The sequence below is a fragment of the Ambystoma mexicanum genome, chromosome 1p, assembly GCF_040938575.1.
Source record: "Ambystoma mexicanum isolate Mex_15411 chromosome 1p, UKY_AmexF1_1, whole genome shotgun sequence".
NCBI lineage: Eukaryota > Metazoa > Chordata > Amphibia > Caudata > Ambystomatidae > Ambystoma > Ambystoma mexicanum.
In genome coordinates, this window is record NC_090921.1 from 141,612,950 (window position 1) to 141,637,685 (window position 24,736).

General features: G+C 47.0%; 1 protein-coding gene across 4 annotated transcripts in view; it reads left to right on the forward strand.

The window, feature by feature from the left end:
• Positions 1-24,736, forward strand: part of FBXO24 (F-box protein 24) — a 1,263,390-nt gene that overhangs the window by 819,627 nt on the left and 419,027 nt on the right. For all 4 annotated transcript variants that reach the window (XM_069645164.1, XM_069645169.1, XM_069645177.1 and 1 more), the window contains one exon: positions 3,654-3,824. In XM_069645164.1, coding sequence (XP_069501265.1) covers positions 3,654-3,824 — 171 coding nt within the window. The remainder of the gene's footprint in view (positions 1-3,653; positions 3,825-24,736) is intronic.

Here is a 24,736-nt window from a genome sequence, read left to right on the forward strand (position 1 = left end):
ACCTGCGTTCCAGAGCTGATGCTCAGTTCGGTCAAGCTGTGCTAAAAAACCTGTTTCAATAAGGAGTTTTCCATCCACCCAATTTCTGTGAGGAGTGCTTGGGAATCTCCCATAAGTATGGAGGAAAGGGGACAGAATGTAGGAGTATAATAAAGTTACTCACGGTAGTGACTACCTTACTCCTAGTCCATAGTCCCTTTTCCTCCATAACACCTCCCGCCGTCCCCTCTAATAAGTTTCCTCTGTTATTTCTTAAAGGTCTCAGACCTGGCGATAGAAAAGGCCTGATGGGCGATGCGCTGGGCGGAGCTAATGAGGGCGGGGTTACGGTCGCGTGCGGTACCCTGCGTAAAAAGAGAGGAAGGACCCATTTTTGAAAAATGTGATGCTTTTTACAAAGTGCTCCGGTCCCGTCCCACAGGACGGAGGAATGTCCCATTAGAATGGAGGAAAGGGGACTATGGACTAGGAGTAAGGTAGTCACTACGGTGAGTAACTTTATTATTATGCAGCACTCTGTTTTGTCACAGGTAGATTTTGTTTGGCATATAAGATACAGTATACGCATACACACAAGCATGTACATTATATCACAGTGACCTAGATCTATGGCAAGTGATTATTATTGTAGATCTCTGTGTGTGGGGTTTCCATCCTGTGAGCTCAAGTGATTAGATTTGTTAACATCATCCACTCTTACTCGGACTATATACAGCCAGGTCGATGGCAAGCATGAGGTACATACTGAAGACATTTCCTATCTTTCCAAGCAGCAGCATAGTTCATGCATCTTTCTTACTACTTATCTAAATGCAATGCACCTCCAGTGTATTCTATTTACACCTTGGTCAAACTAGTATTCAGAATCCCATTTACTCCTACGTCCCGCCCCCTTCCTCCATACTTATGGGACATTCCTCCGTCCTGTGGGACAGGACCGGAGCGCTTTGCAAAAGCATCCAAACATTTCAAAAACACATTTTAGTCCTTCCTCTCTTTCTACGCGGGGCCCGACACGCGGCCGTAACCCCGTCCATCTCGGCTCCGCCCTGTGCATCGCCCATCAGTCCTTTTCTCCGCTCGATTGGGACTGGACGCGCTTGCATCCTCGGAAGATCTTCCTTTTTCCTCCTCTCTGGCTCTCGCTAGCGATCTTTTACTAGTCTGTCTATGTCGTTCAAACTAGACTTTCCAGATTGTTCATCGTGTCACTGACGCTTCGCGAGGGCGGACCCCCATCCTCTTTGCTTAGAGTGTTTGGGTCCGGATCACCGTTGGGACTCCTGTTTTTATTGTGACTCCCTTTCGGTCCGGGCACTTCAACGTCGGTTGGAGCGGTGGGAGGAGGTGTTTCGACGTACTCCTCCTTCGCATTTTCAGGTGTTTATCGACGGAAAGAAGAAATGCCCGGTAAGTTCTTTACTTTTCAGAGCACCCCGGCCGGGAGATACCTTTCCGGGCTCTTCCCGCATCGGGAGGAGCGTTGATCGCTCTGTCACCGGGGATTGCCTTGAGGTGCCTTCTGGGCCTAATAATTGTACCAGAGTTTTCTCCGAGGGTCTCCGTAAGGGGCCTGTGGATACCAGAGCACGCTCCGATGCCCCTCCTGTGGGGGCTACCTGTAGACCCTGTTCTACTGAATCGTGGGGTACCGTAGCTCGCTCTGAGGCCTCGTTTTCGGCTTCCCTCTAAAGTACCGGGGTGCACCCCGAGGCCTCGGCTGGGCTTGGTGTTAACGAACGGATGTTCGAGGCCCACGCCAGTAAGGCTGTTACTGGACCTGGGTCCGAGGTCCCTCGTGCAGAGGCTAAAGCAACCAACATTTCTGAGAGGCCTCCCAAGGCCTTATCGGTGAAGATAGTTCTTGTGGTGACGCCAGAACTGTTGAGGTGGCAGGGAGTAAAAGTTCTTCCCTTACCGGCAGTGCCGGGGTCCTTCCTGTGTAGGCTAGTTTGGCTATTGGTATGTTGCAGAAACATTCCAGGCCTCATAGTACCGGCTCGGCCGAGGTTCCTTATGTAAAGGCTAAGATTAAGACCCCCGATCCACCGATGGGGACCCCTGCCTCACTTCCACACGTGCCGCAGTTCCCCTCAGGTTATGGCAAAATGGCGGCCGTTCCTGCCACGACCACAGTGGCCATTTTGGGCGCTTACCCTACAACTACGCCATCGGCCTCAGGTGTAGGAGTTCGGCATCACTTCGGCAAGGCGCGTGAGCGAACTCCAAGCTTTGTCGGTGGAACATCCCTTCTTGGCTTTTCACAAGGATAAGGTGGTCCTACGGACAAACCCTACTTTCTTGCCAAAGGTGGTTTCTGAATTTCATCTAAACCAGTCTATTACCATGCCGGTCTTTTTTCGAAACCCCACTTCAAAGGCAGAAAGGGTTCTACACTGTCTGGATGTTAGAAGGGCTCTTAAGTTCTAGCTTGACAGGACTTCCGAACTTAGGAGCTCTTCTCAACTGTTTGTCACTTTTGGTAATCCACAAGGAAAGCAGACCTCTAAGGCGACCATCTCCCGGTGGATCGTGGCCTACATTACAAAGTTTTACACCGTTCAAGGGCTGACGCCTCCTAAAGGTATTCATGCACATCTTGTGCGGGGCAAGGCAGCCGCAGTTGCCTTTCAGAAATATGTTCCCTGGGAGACCATCGCAAAGGTGGCTACTTGGGCCTCCCCGTCGGCTTTTTGTAAACATTATTTTCTAGACCTGAGTTCAAGAGCTGATGCCCAGTTTGGTCAGGCTGTGCTGAAGAACCAGTTCCAGTAAGGTTTTTTTTTCCATCCACCCATAGTTCCTGTAAGGAGTGCTTGGGAATCTCCCATAAGTATGGAGGAAAGGGGACGGGACTTAGGAGTATAACCAGGTTACTCACCGTACTGACCACCTTACTCCTAGTCCATAGTCCCCTTTCCTCCATACGACCCGCCTGCCGTCCCCTCTAATAAGGTTCCTCTGTTATTGCTAAAGAGTCTCTGACCCGGCGATAGAAAAGGACTGATGGGCGATGCGCGGGGCGGAGCCGAGATGGGTGGGGTTACGGCCGTGTGCCGGGTCCCCGCGTAGAAAGAGAGGAAGGACTAAAAAAATTGTGAACATTTTTGGATGCTTTTGCAAAGCGCTCCTGTCTCGCCCCACAGGACGGAGGAATGTCCCATAAGTATGGACGAAAGGGAACTATGGACTAGGAGTAAGGTGGTCACTATGGTGAGTAACCTGGTTAATATGCTCCATACATTCTCATGGCTCTCATAAAAGCATACAGTGCATGCATTCCTCACACTCTCACTCAGCGTACAGTGTACTGGTGGCTTAGGTTTCTTCATATATTTCCAGTGGGTGGACTAAACATCTCTGCTATCTATATGGTTTGACTAGATCGGCAGCCTTTTAGAGGCAGCACCAGTGCACAAGAGATAACCAATATTGAGACAACCCTGTTGACCTACCACCCGGCATGTGCTGCTGATTTTTAGGTTCATGTCTTGAAGGGGTTAATGTTTTGAGGGCGGGTTTCATCCTTCTCACAGCCCTAAGGATTCTGCCATTCCATACACAATAAATTAAAACTCATCTCTGAGAGCTGCCCCATGTGCAGCCAGGGTACGTTGCAGCAATGGGCACTGCCGCTCTCTCTTTCTCTGCAGGTGCGATACCTGAAGCGGCCCATTGACATCTGGTGTGGCCTGAATCACTCACTGGTGCTGACACAAGGGGCAGACTTCAGCAAGGAGGTGCACGGCAGTGGATGTGGAGCTGGTGGAAGACTTCCGGGCTGGCTCAAAGGCAGTGCCTCTTTCGTCAAACTGCATGTGAAGGTGAGTGATGGCTCAAACACTGCTGGGGGTTGGGAGAGACCTTGAAGCAGACTGGTAAGCTAAGCTGGTACAAAGACTTGATTACTGTCAGGTTCATTATGTAAAGGTCTTCTATAGCGCACATCTGTCATTTTTACCACCTCGCTTCACCTGCCCCTGCAAAGAAAGAGGCTTAATGGGATAGAGGGAGAGGCAGATGCAAATCCTGTGGGTTGATGCTTGCAAGCTGGGCATACCCTAGTTCTAAGTGTGAGAGTAAGTATAGGTGGTGTAAGGGAGACATGGTATCACACAAGTATGACACTGACACAAGACATACAATTTCAAAACCTTTATTCAACTTTTGGGGTTTGGAAAAAATCCTGCTTTAACCTATAGCTATAAATGAGTAGTCTCTACCATCAAATAATAAAGAAACACAGTCCGAGTCAATCTCTGTCAAATCAAAGATGGCCTATAATAACAAAACCTAATGCCTGCCCTATCTCTTATACAAAAAGTGTGGTAAAGAGGAATATACATGCAAAGAAAAATTAGTGTCATAACATAAAGACTCAATGTGGCTGAGTCATCTCTCCTTCCCACGTTGGACAGCACAGAGTAAGGTGGTCCCTGTACTCAGGATAACACATTCTGGCTCAGGTTCTCAAAACAAAGGCAGTTCAAAACATGGATTGAAGTTGCTTGACCTTCCATGTTAAAGTCACTTATTCCAGCTTTCAAAAGTTATTTCACAGTTCAACAAAGTTCACGCAGGTCTCCCTCGGTCGAGCTCGGACCTCTCAAAGCAAAGGCTTCACGTAGGTCAACATCGGTTGGGCGTGGACCTTTCAATCACAGCACTTGCAGGGGATCCCTTCCCCAAGTTTAATTCACATTTGTTAGGGGTTCCCTTACCATCATTTTTCACATTTTCAGTCTCCCTCAGTTGTGTCGCACCTTTTTCTGATATCGAAGACTTTAGAATGTGCAAGGTTATTACTATGGACCTCCGAAGGACCACTTCCACTTTCCCTTCAGGTCAGACTCTGTGTTATTTGCCCCAGTGGTTTTTAGTCTGGGAAGTTCAGTATCACACACACAAAAGTTCAACATTCACCTTTTCACTTCCCCTTTTGTCGGGGTTAATCTTGATCATTATGCATTTTAGAGTTCATTCACTTAGTCGCTTTATAATAAAACATTTCACCTTTCACAGAGACTTTTGAGTGGGCTACTTATTTTTGCCGGACCACTCCGCTACTCTGTATCACTGGCTTCACAGTTATCGGTAATTTTAAAGTTCCCCACAGGTATGCCTTCTTTCGCATCTCATGCACACACATACAGCCTTCAATTGTGAGATATACTGTTGCACCTTCAATCTTACTTAACACACACCAGCGTTTCATGTTGTTCGCCAACTCACAGGCTGTGTGCATTCCTTTCTTGTCTTTGCGGTTTTAATACACGAGTCAAGGTTAATACCAGAGGCTTGGCCTTGCCTCTCCAACTCTATCGTTCACCCGTGCGGGTTGCTGGCACCCTTGAAACACAATTCAGTTTACTTTTCTGGGATTTGGCCTTCTCCGCGTATCTTTCACAGCTCTTGGGAGGCAACAACCTCCTGCAGGGATCTCCTGGGTTTCTCTATCCTTTGCTCTCGTCCCTCTGTCAGTAACTCTGCTCCAGTAGGGTCGCCTTTGCTCCAGAAGTTCTGCTCCTTCTCGTGTTCCACCTTGCTCAGAGTGTGTCTCTATGTTACACCTTTTGTTTGTGTGTGGAGAGCTAATGGGTATCAGATTTTATAATTAAAGTCAAGTGCCTAACTTTGCCTGACCTGATTAGTGGGACATGTCCAATGAGATATGTAAGGCTTAGCCTCTTTACTCTCAATCGCCCTCTTCCTATGCCCAGTGTTTGTGTATAAAAGGGGGGGGGGGTTGGGACGTTGGAGGATACTATAAAATATTAAATAGGATGGGTCTTGGGTACGGGAAAAGGGGAATACCGCGTCTCACCATCGGTTGTCTAAGCCTCACTCCCCGAACACCCCTCACCAAGGCAATCCCCCTGCACTGGTCCACCCCCAGGGTCTGGATCCAAAGGCGATGGCTGTGCCCTGGCCACCCGAGAGAGAGATTCCCGCGGACCAGTATGTGAGTCGTAGGTCCTCATCTTGCCTTGCGTAGGAGCTGCTGGACCCCACAGTCCCTCACCAGCTGCACTGTGCCCTACTTTTGAATTACAGTGGAGATCAGTTCAGTTAGAGGGGGAAAGGGGAAATCGGATAAAACAACAAACAACACAGGAGCTCTTCTTGTTTCACACCTGCACCCTGCATGGGAGTGAAAGGGGTTAATAATACATAATTGCATTTGAATCACAACAAACATTCTTATTTTGTAAAACTTCAGTGTACCTGTGTCTCATCCTCTATTTGCCTGGAGGAGTTGTAACCTTTTAGCCTTAGCTGCTTTGCAATCTGTAAGGGTTTTTCATTTTCTGAACTTCTGGTAACAAACACCTTTTCACTTCAACCTTCTTAAAGTTGGTTTCTTAAGTATTTATCTCCTAACATTCAAAACCCAGATTCAGATGTGTTTCTTGTACCATCTTACTGCTAGTAATTGTTTGTTTTTCATCACTCCAAGGTCGCACTGTATAACATTAGCCTAAATACCTAAAAGCTCTTCTCCAAACTACATTACCCAAGTTTCACAGTAATAGGGCCGTCGCCAGTTGAAAAGCGTATGCGCGCACAATCCGACGTAAATACCTGTGTCTTTCCGGAAATCGTATTACACCTCATAAAAAAACAAATGCGTGCTGCGTTTCGGGTACGTGTTAAACCTTACTTTGTACCCGAAAAAATCATCCGCGCATGAAGTCTTCCTTCCGTCATGTGCTTACCGCCGTACTAAACGCTGCTTAGGGCGGCTGAACGTTCGTTCGTTCGTCCGTTCACACTCGCAGGTGACTAACGCGAGCTTAAACGGATTATGAAGAAATGCTCAGTTTCCTTCCCAAGGACCCGCATCCTGCCCAACCTCAAAATTTACTTCTTCAGCGCTGCAGAGTGGTTAGAACAAGTAAATGTCCTAGCAGTTGTCCAAATGCACACACTGTCTCATGCTACGCCTGCACTGCATTTACTGCTTCTTTTCTAAAACATGCATCCCCTTAGCTTTTCAATTTAGAGCGGTTTCAAGTTCCAGGACCAAATAGTTAATTATTCCTTTTCATTTAAGTTCCACAAAGTCTGTTGCGCCAAATTACTCTACTCAAAGTTCAAAGCTAAATTTAACTAAACTAAACACTTAGCTACAATTGTCAAAATGCTGCGCTCCCACCAATTTGTTGTTGATTGGAGATCACACCACAGCTTGCCAGGTTCTTTTAGCTTGAAAAGTTCATAAAGGTGGTTTCTTTGGAGCTAAACGAAAACTTGACTACTTATTCAAAAGGCTAGTGATGAAAGGCAGTTTAGAATGGGCAGTCAAAGCTATCTTCCCTTAACATTCTAGATTGGAACCCTGCTGCAAAGATCCACCATCTTGGCCTGGGTTCGAGCCCAATCCTCCATTTTGAACACTGAACTCAGTAGATCTCTGAGAGGCAACATTAAGGAAAACTGATAGCCTTTTACCTTTGCACCCAAAGTCACCTCCCCCATACTTATGTATACTACCACCCACACAAATGACTCCTTGTTCTGGGCCTAACCTTTCCCGCCTGATGCCCCTGATAGTGAGAAACCCTTTGGTTTCTCACAGTGGGCAGTAGCAAAGAGACAGGGATGCATTGTATCTAGAAGGGAGAGCCCACTTTCGATTATTTGCAGTCAGCACTGCAAGAACATATTTATCCAATGGCTTGGGCAGGGTGTGGGATAGTGTTACTTAGTATAATGTATTGTGGTTGATTGTGTGAGTAGAGTAAGGTGGAGAGAGATGAGGATGAGAGTCAATTAGAGTAGGTCAGAGGAATCATTGGGTGAGAGGGAGCCTTTTAGTACAGGAATTTTGGGTCTGGCATTGTTGCAGTATTTGGTTATTGTATTTGTAAAGAAGGGTTCTTATTGTTCTGGTTTAGTATAAAGGGAAGCAAAGACAGACCTGAGCAGGGTTCATCCGCTGTGTACTTTGGCTAATGTGTTGTGTACTGGGCCATTGTATTTTCACCAGAATGTTAGTCCAATTCGATTTAATGGCTCCCGGGATAACTAGATTGAATCTGATCTGATCTCCCATAGTCGATGTTTGACATGTTGCGTGTAGATTCCATATATCTTTGTATTATTTATGCAGAGGAGGTTCTGTCTTGTCAGTGCTACCAATACTGTCTAGCTGTTGACTGAGTAATTCTGTGCTGTTCTTGTACTGGTGTCACTTAAATAGGTAGGTTTTTTGTGTGTTTTTAGGGCAAGATGGTTTTCCTTTGCGCTTGTAGAATTCTAGAGTTGAGAGGAAGGAGAAGGAAGATCCTCCTGGTTGAAGCTTTGGATTGTTATTAGGGCTGCATTGCCAGATTGAAGCATTCTTGACACTTTATAGTGAATTAATGTCCTTGTGTTGAATTCTAGGCCCCTGCATGAAAGGCAAGCTGGGCTATGCACTGTGTTTTGAAGTGGATCCTCCATTTCATCAGGAGTTAGTGGCGTGTGAGTAGGATGATGTGTTTGTTTCTTTGATGTCTCAGAAGAAGTCTAGCTGACATTTTCTGGACACTTTTTAGCCTGTTCACTGTGTAATTCCTCAAAAAGAACATGTTAGCATAGCCTAATCTTTAGAGTACCAGTGCAATATGTGCATGAAGGCCAGGTAAGGTATGATCCGTTGGATATTTTGGAGTTGAAAGAAGCATCTTGCTGTGATGGCTTTAACCTGTCGTTTTGACCCGTGGTCAAAGGCAGAAGGTATTATCTCATTTCCTGAGGACAGGGGATTGGCAAAGGGTTCGGTAATATGTTTCCACAGATCCTAAGATCCTAGTTTTGGTGGGTTAAGTTTCAGTCTATTTGTCATCATTCAAAAGTCAACATGCATGAGACATGTTGTGAGATGTAGTGCATTGGATGTAGAATTGTTTGTGAGTTGATGAATGATTTGGGTATTACGTCTGAGTGTTCAAAAGAGTTGTCCATCTTTGAACGCTCAGATGTAATACCCAAATCATTTATGCTACAAGAAAGCAGAAGCCTTTTGAACATATGCAGAGGTGTCCTGAGAACCGCTCATATTTTAAAAAAACAGTATATTTAAAGGTATCACCCCAGAATATGAATGCATATGACAATACAGTCAAACTATAAAAGCAATTTGAGAACATACAGCAATACAGCACAGATTTAAGCAGCAGACAGCCTGGTCCAATTAATGCCAGATCATGTCAGTACATGAACAGGCCATATAAAAAGGCCTGTATAGTAAAATATGTAAGAAGGCTAGTGTACTTATGCATAAGGTGCCAGTGGTGAACACCACAAGGCTAAATGCACACCCCACCTCTACTTCTATGTCCAGTCCCCTTTCCTCCATACGTATCAGGGTGTCCGTGGAGAAGGGATGAGACCGAAACAAATTTAAGAATGTGTACGTGGAGGCGGGGTGCATGCGCATGGTGCAGCAACGCCATTGACTCTGCCCCATGCTCTCCGAAACCTCACTCCCTTACTCTCTTACTCTGCGTCAGACCGGTCCTACTCAATTCTTTTCCTTTTTCAGTTCGCCATGCAATATTTCTATCTTATTTCTGTTTCCACTGTTCACCTCACTTCCTTTCCTGTGAATGCTGAGTAAACCAGGTATTATGAATGGATTGTGTCCTCCCACGTATTCCTTATCTTTGATATTTCCAATATCCTAGCTTTGCTGCTTCCGAAAAAATAAATGTCAGCAGGGGGTGCTGTGAGTCGATACCTGTCGACTGGATGTCCCTCGGAGTCCTCCGTTGACCTCAGTTACGTTTTTCAATGCTTACGCTTCGGATGCGGTAAGCCTCGTTCCTTGACAGGAATATCTTTGAAATTTCTTGGAGAAATTTCAACAATCTTCGACGATGGCTTCGTCTTCGGCATCATCCACCCCGAGATCCGGTTTAATAAAATGCTGTGACTGCGGTGCAAAGATGTCCGTAACAGACCCTCACATGATCTGCCTGTGGTGCCTGCGGTTGACTCACCCATCGTCAGAGTTTGAAGACTGCCTTTCTATGACAGCCAAAGCCCTGAGAGAATGTAGAGGGAAGCTGGCGGCAGATAGGACACACAATTCCCCTTGCACTCTATCAAAAAAAGCAAAAAACTTTGGACGAGTCGAGAACAGTTTCTCCTCGTCCAAGAAAGCATAACCGTTCTAGGTCTCGAAGTGGTTCACACCACTATTTGACCTCTAGACACGGAAAGAAATGTCGCCACAGATCTCCATCCTTTGCCCCACTAACTCAAGTTCGCCGGCACAGTGGGGAGAGTTTTGATTACGGATGTTAAAGGTGTTCGAGAAGGCGGTCTTGGCCCCCTCAACTACACCTTGTAAACACAAGAGCTATGCGTCTTCGGACCCGGCGGAGAAGACTCCTCGGGAGCGATCAAAAAATATCATGAGTCGAGAAGAAGTCCCCTCGAGGACAGAACCACCAACATCATTGATGCCGAAAGACTCAACATCGTCATCGACGTCACCGGTGCTGATAGCTTCGGAGAAGCCATCTACGCTTCGAGTGTCGACCTCCTCAATGCCACATATTGCAAAGCCATCGCCGCAGCCGTCGAAGGTCTTCAACTCCCCTGACGACAAACATCATGAAAACTTCACTGGAGAAGACATATACACCCTTGCCATGATCTGATTTTTTCAAATCCCTCTCTTCTATTTATGAAGATGCAGAGGAATCTGCTGATGAAGCCAGACCCTTTGGGTTAGAATATGGAACACCATCAGTGCCTGAGGCATTGGTTTCAGAAGATTCACGTATCAAGAACTTACAGGAATGCCTGTATGAGGCTAGTGGAATAGACACCTCAACAGAGGTTGAATTTGGCAGGGCTGACCCAGTTGACCATGCTGAAATCACATACAGGCAACTGATGTCAAGGGTTATGGAGTACATGGGGTGGTCAAGACCTACACCAGTGTTTGAACAAGACGATCTTACCGATATCTTGGACAGAGGGCCACAAGAGGACCCAATAGCACCCTTCCGTTAAGCCTTACAAAGGCATGTCACTACTAACTGGAAAGCACCAGAAGTTATCCCGGCTGTCAAAGTACAGGGTTTCAAGCTCTGACCCTTATTACCTTTCCAAGCATCCAATGCCAGAAAGCCTGGTGGTTCAGACAGCCACCTCCATAAGTAGGCAAAATGCCTATCCGACAATACCTCAGGATAGGGACGACAAGCGTTACAACGCCATGGCCAAGAAAGTGTTTTCAGCCGGGAGTAAGGCATTGAAATCGGCCAGTGCTACATGCAAGGTTTACACACACACCCTTTGGGAATGCATTTCTATGGCGGCTGACCATAGACCCGAAGGGGAAGAGCAAGACAGATTGCGTAACATTGTCAAGGATGCGAAAGATGCAATCTGCAAATCCCTCCAGACTGGTCTCAACTCTGTTGACAGTATCAGCAGAACTATGGCAGCAAGTATAGTGATGTGCAGATTTGCCTGGTTGAGAAAGTCAGGATTTGACCCAAACATACAATCCAGGCTTCTCAACATGCCCTTTGACGGGCATCATTTATTCGGGAACAAAGCTGATGAGAGTTTGGAGAAGCGGCAAACTTCCAAGGCGGCAGCCAAGTCCCTTGGGGCTTCAATCAGACAGCCTCCAAACCTCCCCACGGGTACACCCTGAAGGGATAGGTCCTTTCACCGCTGCTCCACATTTGGAAGGGGCAGAGGACAGCCAGCTCAAAGAGGACAAAGAAGATTCCCCCGTGGTGGACGGGGAAGAAGTACTAAGACCACAACAGCAGCAGCTGCCTTACCTTCATCCACTGCGTAAGCTGCCCCAAAATCCCTCTGAGGTCTTTGTTCGCAAGACTGCAGAAGGAGGCAGATCGTCACCGCATCTGACAGAATGGCAGGCTAGTACTTCAGGTGCATGGGCATTGGAAACAATTGCCAAAGGTTACTGACTCCCTTTTCTGCAAGAACCTCAGAGTCATCCACCGGGGAACAACTCTTTGAAAGTTCCAGATCCGCTCCTTTTGCTGGAGATGTTAACCCTGCTAGAGAAAGGTGCTATAGAACCAGTACCTGTAGCGGAGAGGAACAAGGGTTGGTACTCCCCATATTTTCTAATCCCCAATAAGGACGGAGGATTGAGACCCATCTTGGATTTAAGAGACTTTTTGTTTTTAAGCATATTTTATTGTTTTAACAAGTGCAAAAACATACCTACAACATTAAGCGGAAGGCAATTAATTCAGTGGTGTAAATAGTCACTTACCGCCGAGTCCACCCTAGTTGTGGTGGGGGTCAAGCGGGCCTTCCCGGGTTACTCCGCCGGCGGTAAAAGTGGGGTGGAGAAAAAGGAGGGGTGTCAGTGGGGGGAGGGGAGAGGCCATTTCATTGTTCGTCCAACCATTTGCCCCAGACCTTTGGAACTTGCGTGGGCAGCCTCTTGCTGTGTAAATTCGGCGCTCCAAAGAGGCGCACCTGGTGACCTCGTTTGCCCATCGGACTAGGCTCAGTACTGCCGCTGATCCCCAGTTTGCTGCAATTAGTCTCTTGCCCACCCCCAGTGCCACAGCCGTGAACAGTTTTTCATGCTTAGTGAGGCCCAGTTCCCCCCATATCCCAAGCAGTGCCAGCTTTGGGACCAGTGGTATTTGGGATCCTACTGTTGCAGAGATCCTGCGTATGCACCCCACCCAGAAGGACTGCACTACCGAACACTCCCAGATTGTATGGAAAAAAGTGCCCCTTTCACGTTGGCATCTAAGGCAGGCTTCCGCATCCTCTCCGCTCCATCTAGCCAGTGTGGTGCGGGAATAATAGGACCGCTGCAGTACCCTGAGCTGGATCAGGCGAAGTTTTGCCTCAATACCGATCTCACAAGGGAACATCAGGGCCTCCACCCATTCCTCCTGCTCCAGAACGCCAATGTCCCTTTCCCATTTCCCCTTCAGATTGGTGAGCTCTTTGGTGCTGAAGGAGTTGAGGGTCTGATATAACGTGGAGGTAGCCCTGCAGGGGATGCATGCTGCAAGGATATTGGCTTCCAGGGGGGAGCAGGCCAGAACCTCCCCCAGGTCCTGGTACTGTGCGTTCATGGCGTGGGTCAGTTGCATGTATCTGAAGTGGTCACCCGGTCCCAGATTGAAGCGTTCCCTTAAAGTATCGAACTCGGCCATACGCCCCCCTTGGATCACCTGTCCCAGTCTGTGCACCCCGAGTCCTTCCCAGTTTCCCAGGGGGCCCATTTTTCAAATTTCAGGAAGATGTATATTATGCCAGATAGTTTGGGCCAGTGTAGGCCTAGACCCCCAGCCAACGTGTTTGTGTGCTTCTTCCCATGTGCAGCGGATGTGGAGTGACGTGTGGGGTGTTGGCCGTTCTGCCACGGGGGGCATACAGCACATGGATGGGGGAGAGCGGGTGCATGCCGGACAGATCCATGCTAATGTGGGGGAGTGTGTTGTTCCCGTGCAGCCAGTCATTCCCACCCCATTCTGTGCCGCAAGATAATATGTGCGGATGCATGGTAGCCCTATCCCTCCCTCCCAAATGGAGCGTTTTAGTGTCACAAGAGCAATTCTGGGTTGTTCCCCCCCAAAGGAGGGTCTGTATGTGTCTGTGTTCTGATTTAAAGAAACCTGCGGGAATAGGCAGTGGGGCATTCTGTAGAACATATAATAACCTCGGGTGTGCCAGCATCTTGAATAATGCTGCCCTACCCATTAGGGCCTGCCAGTGGGGAATGTCTACCTGGAGCCTCTCAAAGACCGATTGCAGGTTCAGTCGAAGGAACTCTTCCAGCGAGGCACTGATCCGTATACCCAAATACAGAAACCCGCGAACCGAAACTGGGTATGGATAAGGCTCAGGGATCGCACCTGCTCCGCCCTGGATTGGGAAGAACACTGTTTTCTGGGTGTTCACTCTGAGGCTGGAGAACCCTTGGTAGTCCACAAGGATTCGGGACACCACTGGGCATGAGACCACCGGTCTGCCGAGATAAATGAGGATATTGTCGGCGTACAGCGAGACCCGGTCTTCCCTTCCCCCAGTCCATGTGAATCCCGACCATCCCTCATCATCCCGGAGCCTGATCGCCAGTGGCTCTATTGCGAGGAGGAACAACAGTGGAGAGAAGGGGCAGCCCTGCCTAGTCTCTCGGCTCAGTGGGAATGATTGCCTGCCATTCACCCTGACCTTGGCGACGGGAATTCATATAGGAGTTTGGTCCAGGAGATGAAGCCGTGCCCGAAATTCGTTCGGTCTAAAATGTCCCAGAGGACCTCCCATCCCACCGAGTCAAATGCTTTCTCAAAGTCGACGGCTAGCAAGGCCAGCGGGTCGGGTATCATTGGGCCGTGGTCAAGGGCCAGTTGGAGTCTGTGTAGGTTCATGCGTGTGGACTTATTTGGCATGAAACCGCACTGGTCAGGGTAGATCAGATACTCGATTACTCCCAGTAGTCTGTTGGCCAGTGCCTGAGCTACAATCTTGGCCTCCCCATTTATTAAGGAGATGGGCCGATATGAGGCACATTGCTCTGGTGGTCTTCCCGGTTTGGGCAGAACTACTATGCAGGTTTCCCGGAGGTCCAGGGGGAGGGAACCTATGTCCCTACTCCTAGGGAACATGCGATGCATGTGTGTAATTGGAGAGCCGCCAAGACGCTTCCAGGTTTCCGCCAGGAACCCGTTGGGTCCTGGGGTTTTCCCAGTTTGAAGCTGTGTGAGCGCGGCTTGTAGTTCGTCTTCCGTCATTTCTCGGTCCAGTGATTCCCTCTGTTGTGTAGTAAGGCATGGGAGATCCACCGCATCGAGGAAATTCGGGCGGTGGGACTCAGCATCCCCGCTCGGGGGGGGGGGGATAAAGGTGCTCGTAGTAATTGGCAAAGGCGTCTGCAATGTCGGAGTCCTCCGTCAATAGGTCCCCATTCAGTGTTCGGATCGCTTGCACGTACCCCTTGCGTGCTTCCCTCCTCTCCAGCCAGGCCAGTGTTTTCCCCGCCTAAGGCCAAATTACTTAGGGTCTCTTGTGCTGTTTTCAGGGCCTCCATTGAGGCCGCATCACTGGATTTCAAAAATCGTGCCTCCCATTCGGAGACCTGTCCCTCAGCCTCAGTGATTTCGCGAGTGTGGTTCAGCCGGTGGGCAGTTACCAAGGAAATAGCTTCCCCCAGAAGCACAGATTTATAGGCCTCCCAGATCGTGATTGGGCAATCCACTGACCACTCGTTCTGTTCAAAGTATTTGTTGGACTTATTTGTCAACCCCTCAACTATCTCAGGAAACCCCAAGTAGTATGTGCTCAGGCGCCAGTTGGTGCCTGGCTTCTGATGTTCCTCTGGCAGGACAAGTTCAAGATGGTACCCCTTTCTGAGATTCTTAAGGCCCTCCAGCTTCAGGATTGGATGGTATCATTGGACCTTCAGGATGCTTATTTTCATGTGCTGATCCCTCTCAAGTACAGCAGTACCTGAGGTTCGCCGTTGGCGGTTCTCATTATCAGTTTCGGGTCCTGCCATTTGGGCTGACCTCCGCTCTGAGGGTTTTCACCAAACTGATGGTGGTGTGGCAGCGAGTCTCAGGAGGGTAAGAATTCATGTTTACCTCTACCTAGACGATTGGCTGATCAGGGCCAGTACCCCAGAACAGGCTTTGGATCATCTCAGCTACACCTGCCACTCCCTTCACAGACTGGGCTTCTCCCTCAACTTCAAGAAGTCCCACATGATACCATCACAAAGACTCCAGTTCATTAGAGCAGTCCTGGATGCATCCCTGGGAAAAGCCTCACCGCCAAAGATGAGGGCTCAAGACATTCTGCATTTTTCTGGTGCCAGAGGCTCGCCTGAGAATGAGATCCCTCCAATAGGCTCTCAGGACACAATAGTCACAATTCTCAGGAAGGATGTCAGACCTCCTACTTATCCCAAACAGAGTCTCACTGGATCTTCAGTGGTGGGCCTGTCGGTAGAACATCTTGAAAGGAGAACCTTTTTGGAAACAATGGCCGGAGATAACAGTAGTGACGGACGCCTCACTTACGGGGTGGGGAGCCCATACCAACAAACTGACAATCAGTGGTCGTAATTCTCCATCAGAGTCCAAACTACATATCAACTTTTTAGAGCTGAGCGCAATCGGACTAGCGATAAAGGCTTTTCTGACACCTGTAGGGGGAAAGAATGTCCTGATAATGACGGACAACACAGTGGCCAGTATTACCTCAACAAGGGGGCAGGTGTAGGATCACTACCACTGTGCAGAGAGGCAATGCAGCTCTGGTTCTGGGCAATACAAGAAGGAATATCTCTATTCGCAGTTCATCTAGCTGGAGAGAAGAAGACAACAGCGGATGCTCTGAACAGGCAGGCACAGTCTCCCACAAGTGGGAACTAGCTCACAAAGTCCTTCAGGAGATCTTCACCCCTTGGGGAGCCCCTCAAGAGGATCTGTTTGTGACCTGGGCCAACCAGAAGTGCGAACTGTACTGCTCAAGGGAATTTCCCTCAAAAAGAGCTCTAGGAGACGCGTTCGTAGTGGACTGGGAATTTCACTCCTGTATGCATTCCCTCCAGTCTCTGTGATTCCTCACCTAATCAGGAGTTTGAGAAACTTTGGGAAATCCATGATCCTAATTGTCCCGGATTGGGCCAGGAGAACTTGGTACCCAGATCTTCTGGACATGTCCATCTGCCCTCTGATACGTCTTCCACAATGAGAGGACCTTCTCTCGCAAAAGGAGGGCCAGGTTCTCCATTTGGATATCAGGACGCTCAGCCTTCACGCATGGTTTCTGAGAGGCTGCGATACAAGTATTGGGACCTCCCAGACGACGTAATGGAGATTTTGCATTCTGCCAGAAGGCCAGCAACCAAATCTTTATACCGCTGCTGTTGGAATACGTTTTGCAATGGGTGTAGAGATAAGAATGTTGAGCGGTTTACTGGTAATACACCCATGGTGTTATCATTTTTGTTGCATCTCCCTAATCTGGGGCTCCAGATTGGTACCATCAATGGGTATTTAACAGCGCTTTCTATTTGTAAGCGCACTTCTGAGAAAGTCTCTTACTTTAAGATACCCACAATAGAACAATTCTTAAAGGGACTGACTAATGCTTTTCCGCCAAGCCCTTTTCAAGTCCCGATTTGGGATCTCAAGTTAGTGCTAAAGTGTTTCACGGCAGCTCCTTTTGAGCCTTTACACTCTTGTCCTTTGAGGCTACTAACTCTAAAGACAATCTTTTTAGTAGCAATTACTTCTGCCCGAAGGGTGAGCGAGCTACAGGCTTTATCCTGCAAGTCTCCTTATACTATATTTTATAAAGACAAACTGGTACTGAAGGTGAAGCCCACTTTTCTCCCGAAAATTGTCTCTGAGTTTCATCTCACTCAGAAGATAACGTTACCATCTTTTTATCCTCCACCACATCCTGGGAAGGAAGAGGAAAGGCTTCACAGGCTTGACCCTAAACATGCACTCAGCTTTTACATCTCCAGAATTACAAGGTTAAGACAAGATGACCAGTTATTTGTGGGCTATTGCAGTCGCAAATTGGGTTACCAAACAAACTCTATCCAGATGGATTATTTTAACAACATTGGAATGCTACAAACTGGCGGGGCAAGATCCTCCAGAACACCTAAGAGCTCATTCGACCAGTGGCATGCCAACTTCTTCTTCTCTACAGAGGCGAGTCCCAATAAGGGATACATGTGCAGATGCCACATTGCTAGACCATAAAGACCGCATATGGAAATTAAGGCACAATAACCATATACTATAACGACACGTCAGACACAAGGTTTTTAGTCCAGAAACGACCCCATAGTATGTGCAGAATGTATGTTATGTTAGCCTGAAGTCAATCGCATCATGTACCAGACATCACACCACAGAATCATCAATGTTTTACGAGTAACCAGAGGGCGTCTATTTTGTGTGAATAACTGCCATTTTCTTTTTTCTTTTCTGTACCACCTCTTTGCAAAATGTATTCTAAACTTCGAACTCATGCATGGTGTGAGGCCACAGCCTGAATGCTGAAAGGCCAACACAGACAGGAATGTCAGACGATACAGAAACACATTGTTTTCCTCCCTCACACTGTCCTTGAAGGCAAGCTAAAAATGCATCTAATCAGAGGCCCAGGTGCCGGCCTGTCCCGCAAGCTCTGTAGCATAACAGTTAAAGCATGAATTATAGTCCTTCTAGCGGTACTTCTTAGCAGAGCTGTTATTTTCTCCCCCACAACTGTGTGACCCTTGGTATATGAATAGAAACGCACAGATAACGTGCTAAAGAATGTCTCTCTCCTACGAACATGATATCCTTGCTGTACTGAGGGCTCTAGGTTCTCCATAACAAAGAACTGTCTCTGCTACTATTACTAGAATAAGTATATTTTGACTGAATAAGGACTTGTCATAACGTGCCATAATTGTCATGATTGTCAATCATCGAACCCTAGCCTGAAAGATACATTATGGGCGGTTTGAATTGCCTTCAAAGAGATTGCATGTCATGTATAAATGTTGTTGCTTGAGCGTTGCTCGCTCTCTTGTGTCTCACGAGGTCTGGGTACCACACGTTTCAAGACGTTAGACCCCAGTCGGCTGACTGAGAATACTTTGAAATAAACCAGACTTGTTTAGAAAAAGAACCTTGTGTCTGTCGTGTCACTAGCATATGGTGATTGTGCCTTAGTTTCCATGTGAGGAGTCTTTACGGCCTAGCAAATATGGCGCCTGAATAGGGACCCTCCCCCTTTTGCTTCATTGTATACGTTAAGTTTGAAGAAGGCAAGAAAGAGTCGAGGCAAAGCCGTCGAGCCAGGATTTAAAGGTGTTCGGGGCGCCCCTGTAGAAGTTATAAGAGACTCCTTTGCAGATCTGTACACAGCCGATCCCTGATCGATGGGCGGCACCCAGAGAGCATCGAGGTGAGGGTCCTGAAATGAGGCAGATTGAGCCAGACACGCAGTCACAACGATTCTTGGCTGCGTCTGTATACGGACGAATTGTGTCCCGAGTGACGAATTGATTGATCAGGTGGGTCGTGCCCCGATTCTTAAAACGTCCTGATATTGATTGAGTGTTGCTCTTGCAAGATCAAACGCCCAGGGTAAGGATTAATTATGCCTGGGAAATTGTCTTCCTGACTAGTGGATTTTTCCCACTGCGGTAGACAATCTTTGGAAACTGGCCAGGTCGTGCCACCCGCAGGGTCGCCGGCATTTGAAATGTATGTGAAGTATGGTATAGGGGCAATAATGTTTAATGTGATTTGGCATGGCCAAACCAGACATGTAGAAGACTTGAAATGGCTTAATAATGGGAGTTTTGAATTAGAACGTATAGAACACCTAGAATCATTATTGCTACGCAAGAAGGCCTGACCAGCGGCGTTCGACGGCATAAGAGACTGGAGGAAGGAAGCTAATCTCCAGTTGAGAAGTCTAGAGAAACATGCGTGCAGACATAAAACGAATGCAGAAAAAGCGTTAGAGCTTGATCAGCATAAACAGACAGAGGACCTTAGGAGAATGATAGAGCTTTCCAATTAGGTGTACAGAAAATATATCCACAACAAGATTTGCATACATTCCCGAAATCAGATTTGCATACATCAGATGAGTTAATAAGGCAAATATTGAATGAGCGAAGAAATTAACCTCAAAGTAGTATGGACCGAGCTGCACCTCCTCCATATGTACCTCCCATTCCCGTAATTCCATCGGCCCCATCTCCTCCCCCTGTGACACCATTTCCTCCACCACCTTCTGAGCATGAGTTAGCTGCAGTGATAGGCAGTTCTACAGAAATGGGGCCTCCGCAAGGAAGCGGTAGAGTGACTCGTAGCACGGTTAGCAAAGACAGGAAAGAGGAGCTGAGAAATTGGGCAGAAACATATATTGAAGGTGGCGATGAAGCAGCCGTGCAAAGTTCCATATCTGGTTATAGAGGCCTTGGTGAACAGCAGGTATTGTTAGAATGCATGGGGAATTATCTTGTGAAAAATTGGAGTGATTTGACTGACAGATTGGCACTGCAAGGGTTGCATGATTCGGTTGTTCTTTCTCGGTTGCGTCATTATTAAACTTTGAATTTTCGGTAATAACCCTTGCACAAACTTATCAACAAACAATCTCTTCCCGGGTTCAGTGCTTAGATCTTGACCACTAAAATCTGCAAATACTTCTTCAAATCGATTAAAATAATCGGTCGCTCCTTCCTCTTTGCCCTGCAAACAAGCAGTCAATTTATCTCAAACTATTCTCTTTTCGGGCACCAAAGTTATCAATTCTCTACTGTTTGCGATGGTAAAACCAACATTAGCTGCGGTGGCTTCTCTCTAGACTTTCTCTCACTATCAATTCTAGTCAAATCCTCCTATGTTTCGCCTAACATCGGCCCATCACTTATATTTCTAACCTGTTTCCATATGTCTACAGGAAGAAACACGGGAAACAATAAATCAGTGTCACTCAATGTAAAAACAGATGAATTCAAAACAGATTCAATTTCCTTAAAGAATCCTGCTGGGTTTTTCCTAATATCAGGGATCCTCTGCTTTATAGTATTTACTTCTTGCCTAGAAAAAGGGACATGTACAAACTGTGCGATATAATGAGCTTCTATCGTTTGCGCTGGAGTTCCTCCAGAGGCAGCAACCTCTACTTTCGTGACAAACGTGGGAGGCACCTCCCTCATGGGTAATTACAAACTAGGCGATTCTACATTCGTTCGTCTCTTAAGCAGCAAAGCTAAATCAAGTGAAAAAACTGTTGTTCCAGTTTCAGGCGAAAATGCTCTTTTATAAATTGTCATTAGATCAGCGGGACAACATGTCTTATTCTTCATACATTCATCTTGTAGGTACTCTACCATAACCTGTAATACCTTTCTCTGCATTTCTGGTGTATACTGACAAAAGTATCATGCACTTCAATTGGGGAAACAACGGCATCCGTAATCCATCTAAGCGCATCTCGCGTACAAAGCCGCATCTCTTCACTAACAGGTTTCAACGGTGGCAAAAACCGTTGCTGGACACACGACATATGTGGTTTATCTTTTTTCAATAATTCTTTATGCAATCGATCAAGTTCTCGCTTATACACAAATATTCGGCCTATGTGTTCTCGTACTTTCATCGCATTATCTCGCAAATTTGAAAGAACAACAAATCAGGCAACTCTTGCGGTACCACTATATCGGTCAAATCACCCCATATTTTTGCAAGATAATTCCCCATGCATTCTAACCATACCTGCTGTTCACCAAGGCCCCTATGGTCAGATTTGGAACTTTGCACAGCCACTTCATTGTCATCATCAATATATACGTTTCGGCCCATTCTTTCAGTTCTTCTTTCCTTCCTTTACTAATCGTGCTACAAGTCTGTCTAATACTTCCTTGCGCAGGCCCCATCTCTGTAGAACTGCCTGCTAAAGAGGCTAACTCATGTACATAAGGAGGAGGTGCAACTGGGTCAGTACTTTGATGTTCATTTCTTCGCTCATTTAATATTGTGTTTATTAGTTCATCTGATGTATGCAAATCTTGCTGAGGATATATTTTCTGTAGATCTAATTGGAAAGCCCTGTCCATATTCCCAATGGCTTCTGTCTGCTGATGTTGGTCATGCTCCAGCACTTTCTCTACATTCGTTTTATGTCTGCGCATGTGTTTCTCCCTACTTCTCAAACGGAGATAAGCTTCCTTCCTGCAGTCTCTTACAGCGTTGAACGCTGCGGGTTGGGCCTTTTTGCATAGCAATACTGATTCTAGGTGTTCTATACGTGCTAATTCAAAGCTCCCATTATTAGGCCACTGAAGGTCTGATACACGTCTGGTCTGCCTATGCCAAATCGCATTAAACACTATTGCCCCCATACCGTACTTGATATACATTTCGTTTGCCGGTGACCCTTCGGGTGGCGCGACCTGGCCAGTTTCCAAAGATTGTCTACCTCAGTGAAAAAAACTCACTAAAGAGGGAGACAATTTCCCAGGCATGGTTAATTCTTAACCTTTTCTTACCCTGGGCGTTTGATCTTGCAAGAGCAACACTCAACCAACATCAGGACATTTAAGAATCGGGGCACGACTCACCTGATCAACCAATTTGTCAGTCAGGTCGCAATTCGCCCATATACAGATGCAACCAAGAATGGTCGTGACTGCGTGTCTGGCTCAATCTGCCTCGTTCCAGGACCCTCGCCTTGATGCTTTCTGGGCGCTACTCGTCGATCAGGGATCAGCTGTGTACAGATCTGCAGAGGATTCTCTCATCACTTCTACAGGGGTGCCCCAAACACCTTCCGATCCCGGCTCGACAGCTTCGTCCTCGACTCATTTCTTGCCTTCTTCAATTTCAACGTATACGATGGAGCATTAGTGGGAGGGTCCCTATTTGGGCCATAAAGACTGCATATGGAAACTAAGGCACAATAACCATATACTATAACGATACGTCAGACATGAGTTTCGTTTTCCAAACAAGTCTGGTTTATTTCAAAGTGTTTTCAGTCGGCCGACCGGGTCTCACCGCCTCACGACGTGTGTTCCCAAACACTGTGAGATGCGAGAGAGCGGACAGCGCTCAAGCAGGAATATACATTAGACATAACCTTTGCTAAGGCAGTTCGACCCGCCCACATACATGTCATACAGGCTAGGGTTCAGTGATTGACAATTATGACACGTTATGACAAGTCTTCATTCAGCCTAAACATAGTTATTTTAGCAAAGGCAGCAGAGACAGCTTTCTGTTACGAGGAACATGGAGCTCTGGCTCAGCAAGGATATCGTGTTATTAGCAGCGAAACATTCCTTACTATGTTATCTGTGTGTTTCGGCTCATGAGCTAAGGGTCAGATAATCCTGAAGCAGAAAATACCTCTCTCCATGAAGTTGCACCGCTAGGAGAATATAATTCATGTTTAACTGCCTTTTACAACAGCGCTTGCAAGACAAACAGGCACCTGGTCTGCTGATTAGATGCGGCTTCTGCTCCACTTCAAGGACTTAGTGAAAGAGAAAAACAATGTATTTCTACACAGTTTGACATTCCTGTCTGTGTTAGTGTTTCAGGGTCAAGCCGTGGCCTTGAATGGTGTGCGAGTCGAAAGCATAGAATACATTTTGCAAAGCGTTTTGACAGAAAACAAAAAGCAAATGGCCGACATTTCACAAAATGTACGCCCTTTGGTTACATTGACGATTCTTTTATCGTGATGTTTGCCACATGATGCGATTGGCTTCTGGCCAACATATTATACGTATCATTCGACTATAAGGTTAGTTTTCTGGTCTAACAACATGGTGGTCTGTACACACCTTCACTAAACATTATAGTTTAGACTCTTCTTCTGGGCAGGAGTCTGCATTTGATAAAGCAGTTTTGCATTCGGTGCATACACAACCATGAAAACTCATGTCACACTAAATTCTACTCCCTCCTCCAAATTAGTTAAACTGCTTTGGGAGTGTATCAAAGATAAGAAATACGTGGGAGGACACAATCCATTTAAAGTACAAATTACTTACCCCAAGAAACGTTCTTTCGACTGGAGGTTCCTCACACGCATTCCTTATCGCCCCTCCCAACCTACCCGCAGTAGAATTTCCTTTGCGGTTAAAGTCTACGCTCTCTCAGGGGGAGTAACTGTCGAATACAAGATAAATGCTTCATTTGAAAAAACGGAACTGAGGCCGACGGTCGCTGCGTGTGTTACATACACCAGCGGTGATGTCGACATCGAGAAAGATGCCTCCAAGGGACATCGAGTCGACAGGCATCGACGCACAGCGGCCCCCTACTGAAAGAATTATTTCGAATGGATTGTGTCCTCTCACGTATTCCTCATCTTAGATATATTCGGCAGCCTGCTGCTTCTTTCAGAAACATTTTTTGCCAGAGGGCGCTGTGCTCGAGGCTGCGTAGCTTGGTCCCTCGAAGGCCACCGTCGAGCGTCAACGTCATCTGTCGTATAAAGGGCTCGAGCCGTGCCCGTCGGTTCAGTTCCGTTTTTCCGAGCTTCTGCTTCGTGTATCGAAACGGCGTGTCAGTTTTCTCATCAAGAAATGTCTTCTTCCTCAACTCCGACAACACCCAAGACGGGTTTTAAAAAGTGTCTGAAATGCGCAAGAAAGATGTCCATTACGGATCCTCACCTCAACTGTCTTTGGTGCCTTAGTCCTGATCACTGAGTCGACGAGTGCGGGTCGTGTTAGGTGAAGTCGAACAAGGCTCTTAAGGAATGCCAAGGTAAGCTAGCAGTGGGGGAGGAGTCTTTCAAGTCTGCAAAAAGACTAAAAGACTAGGGAGAATCCATAAAAAAATCTTGTCATGAGTCAAGACGATCCAGGTCGAAAAGTCGCTCGAGGAAGTCCTCTTCCTCTTCAACGAAAAAATCAAAAAAATCAAAAAAGCGACATCATAGATCTTCGTCCTCTTCTTCCTCGCTCGACAGAAGGTTAGTTTCTTGACCTTCTAAACATGATTCCCCAAAATAATGGGAGGTCTTTAGGGCTTCAATGCTTAACATATTTGTTGCGTGAAGAGCATGCCCCTGTCCACTCTAAAAGTGACAGAGGGAAATCTAAAACGTCTCATGCTAAATCCGACAACAGTCAAGGGCGTCCTCGGACGATGATTCTCCAGCGTCTCATGATACTATACAAAAACCTTTGGTGCATAAATCGAGGTTGCCAGAGGACAAAATGGCATCTGCATCA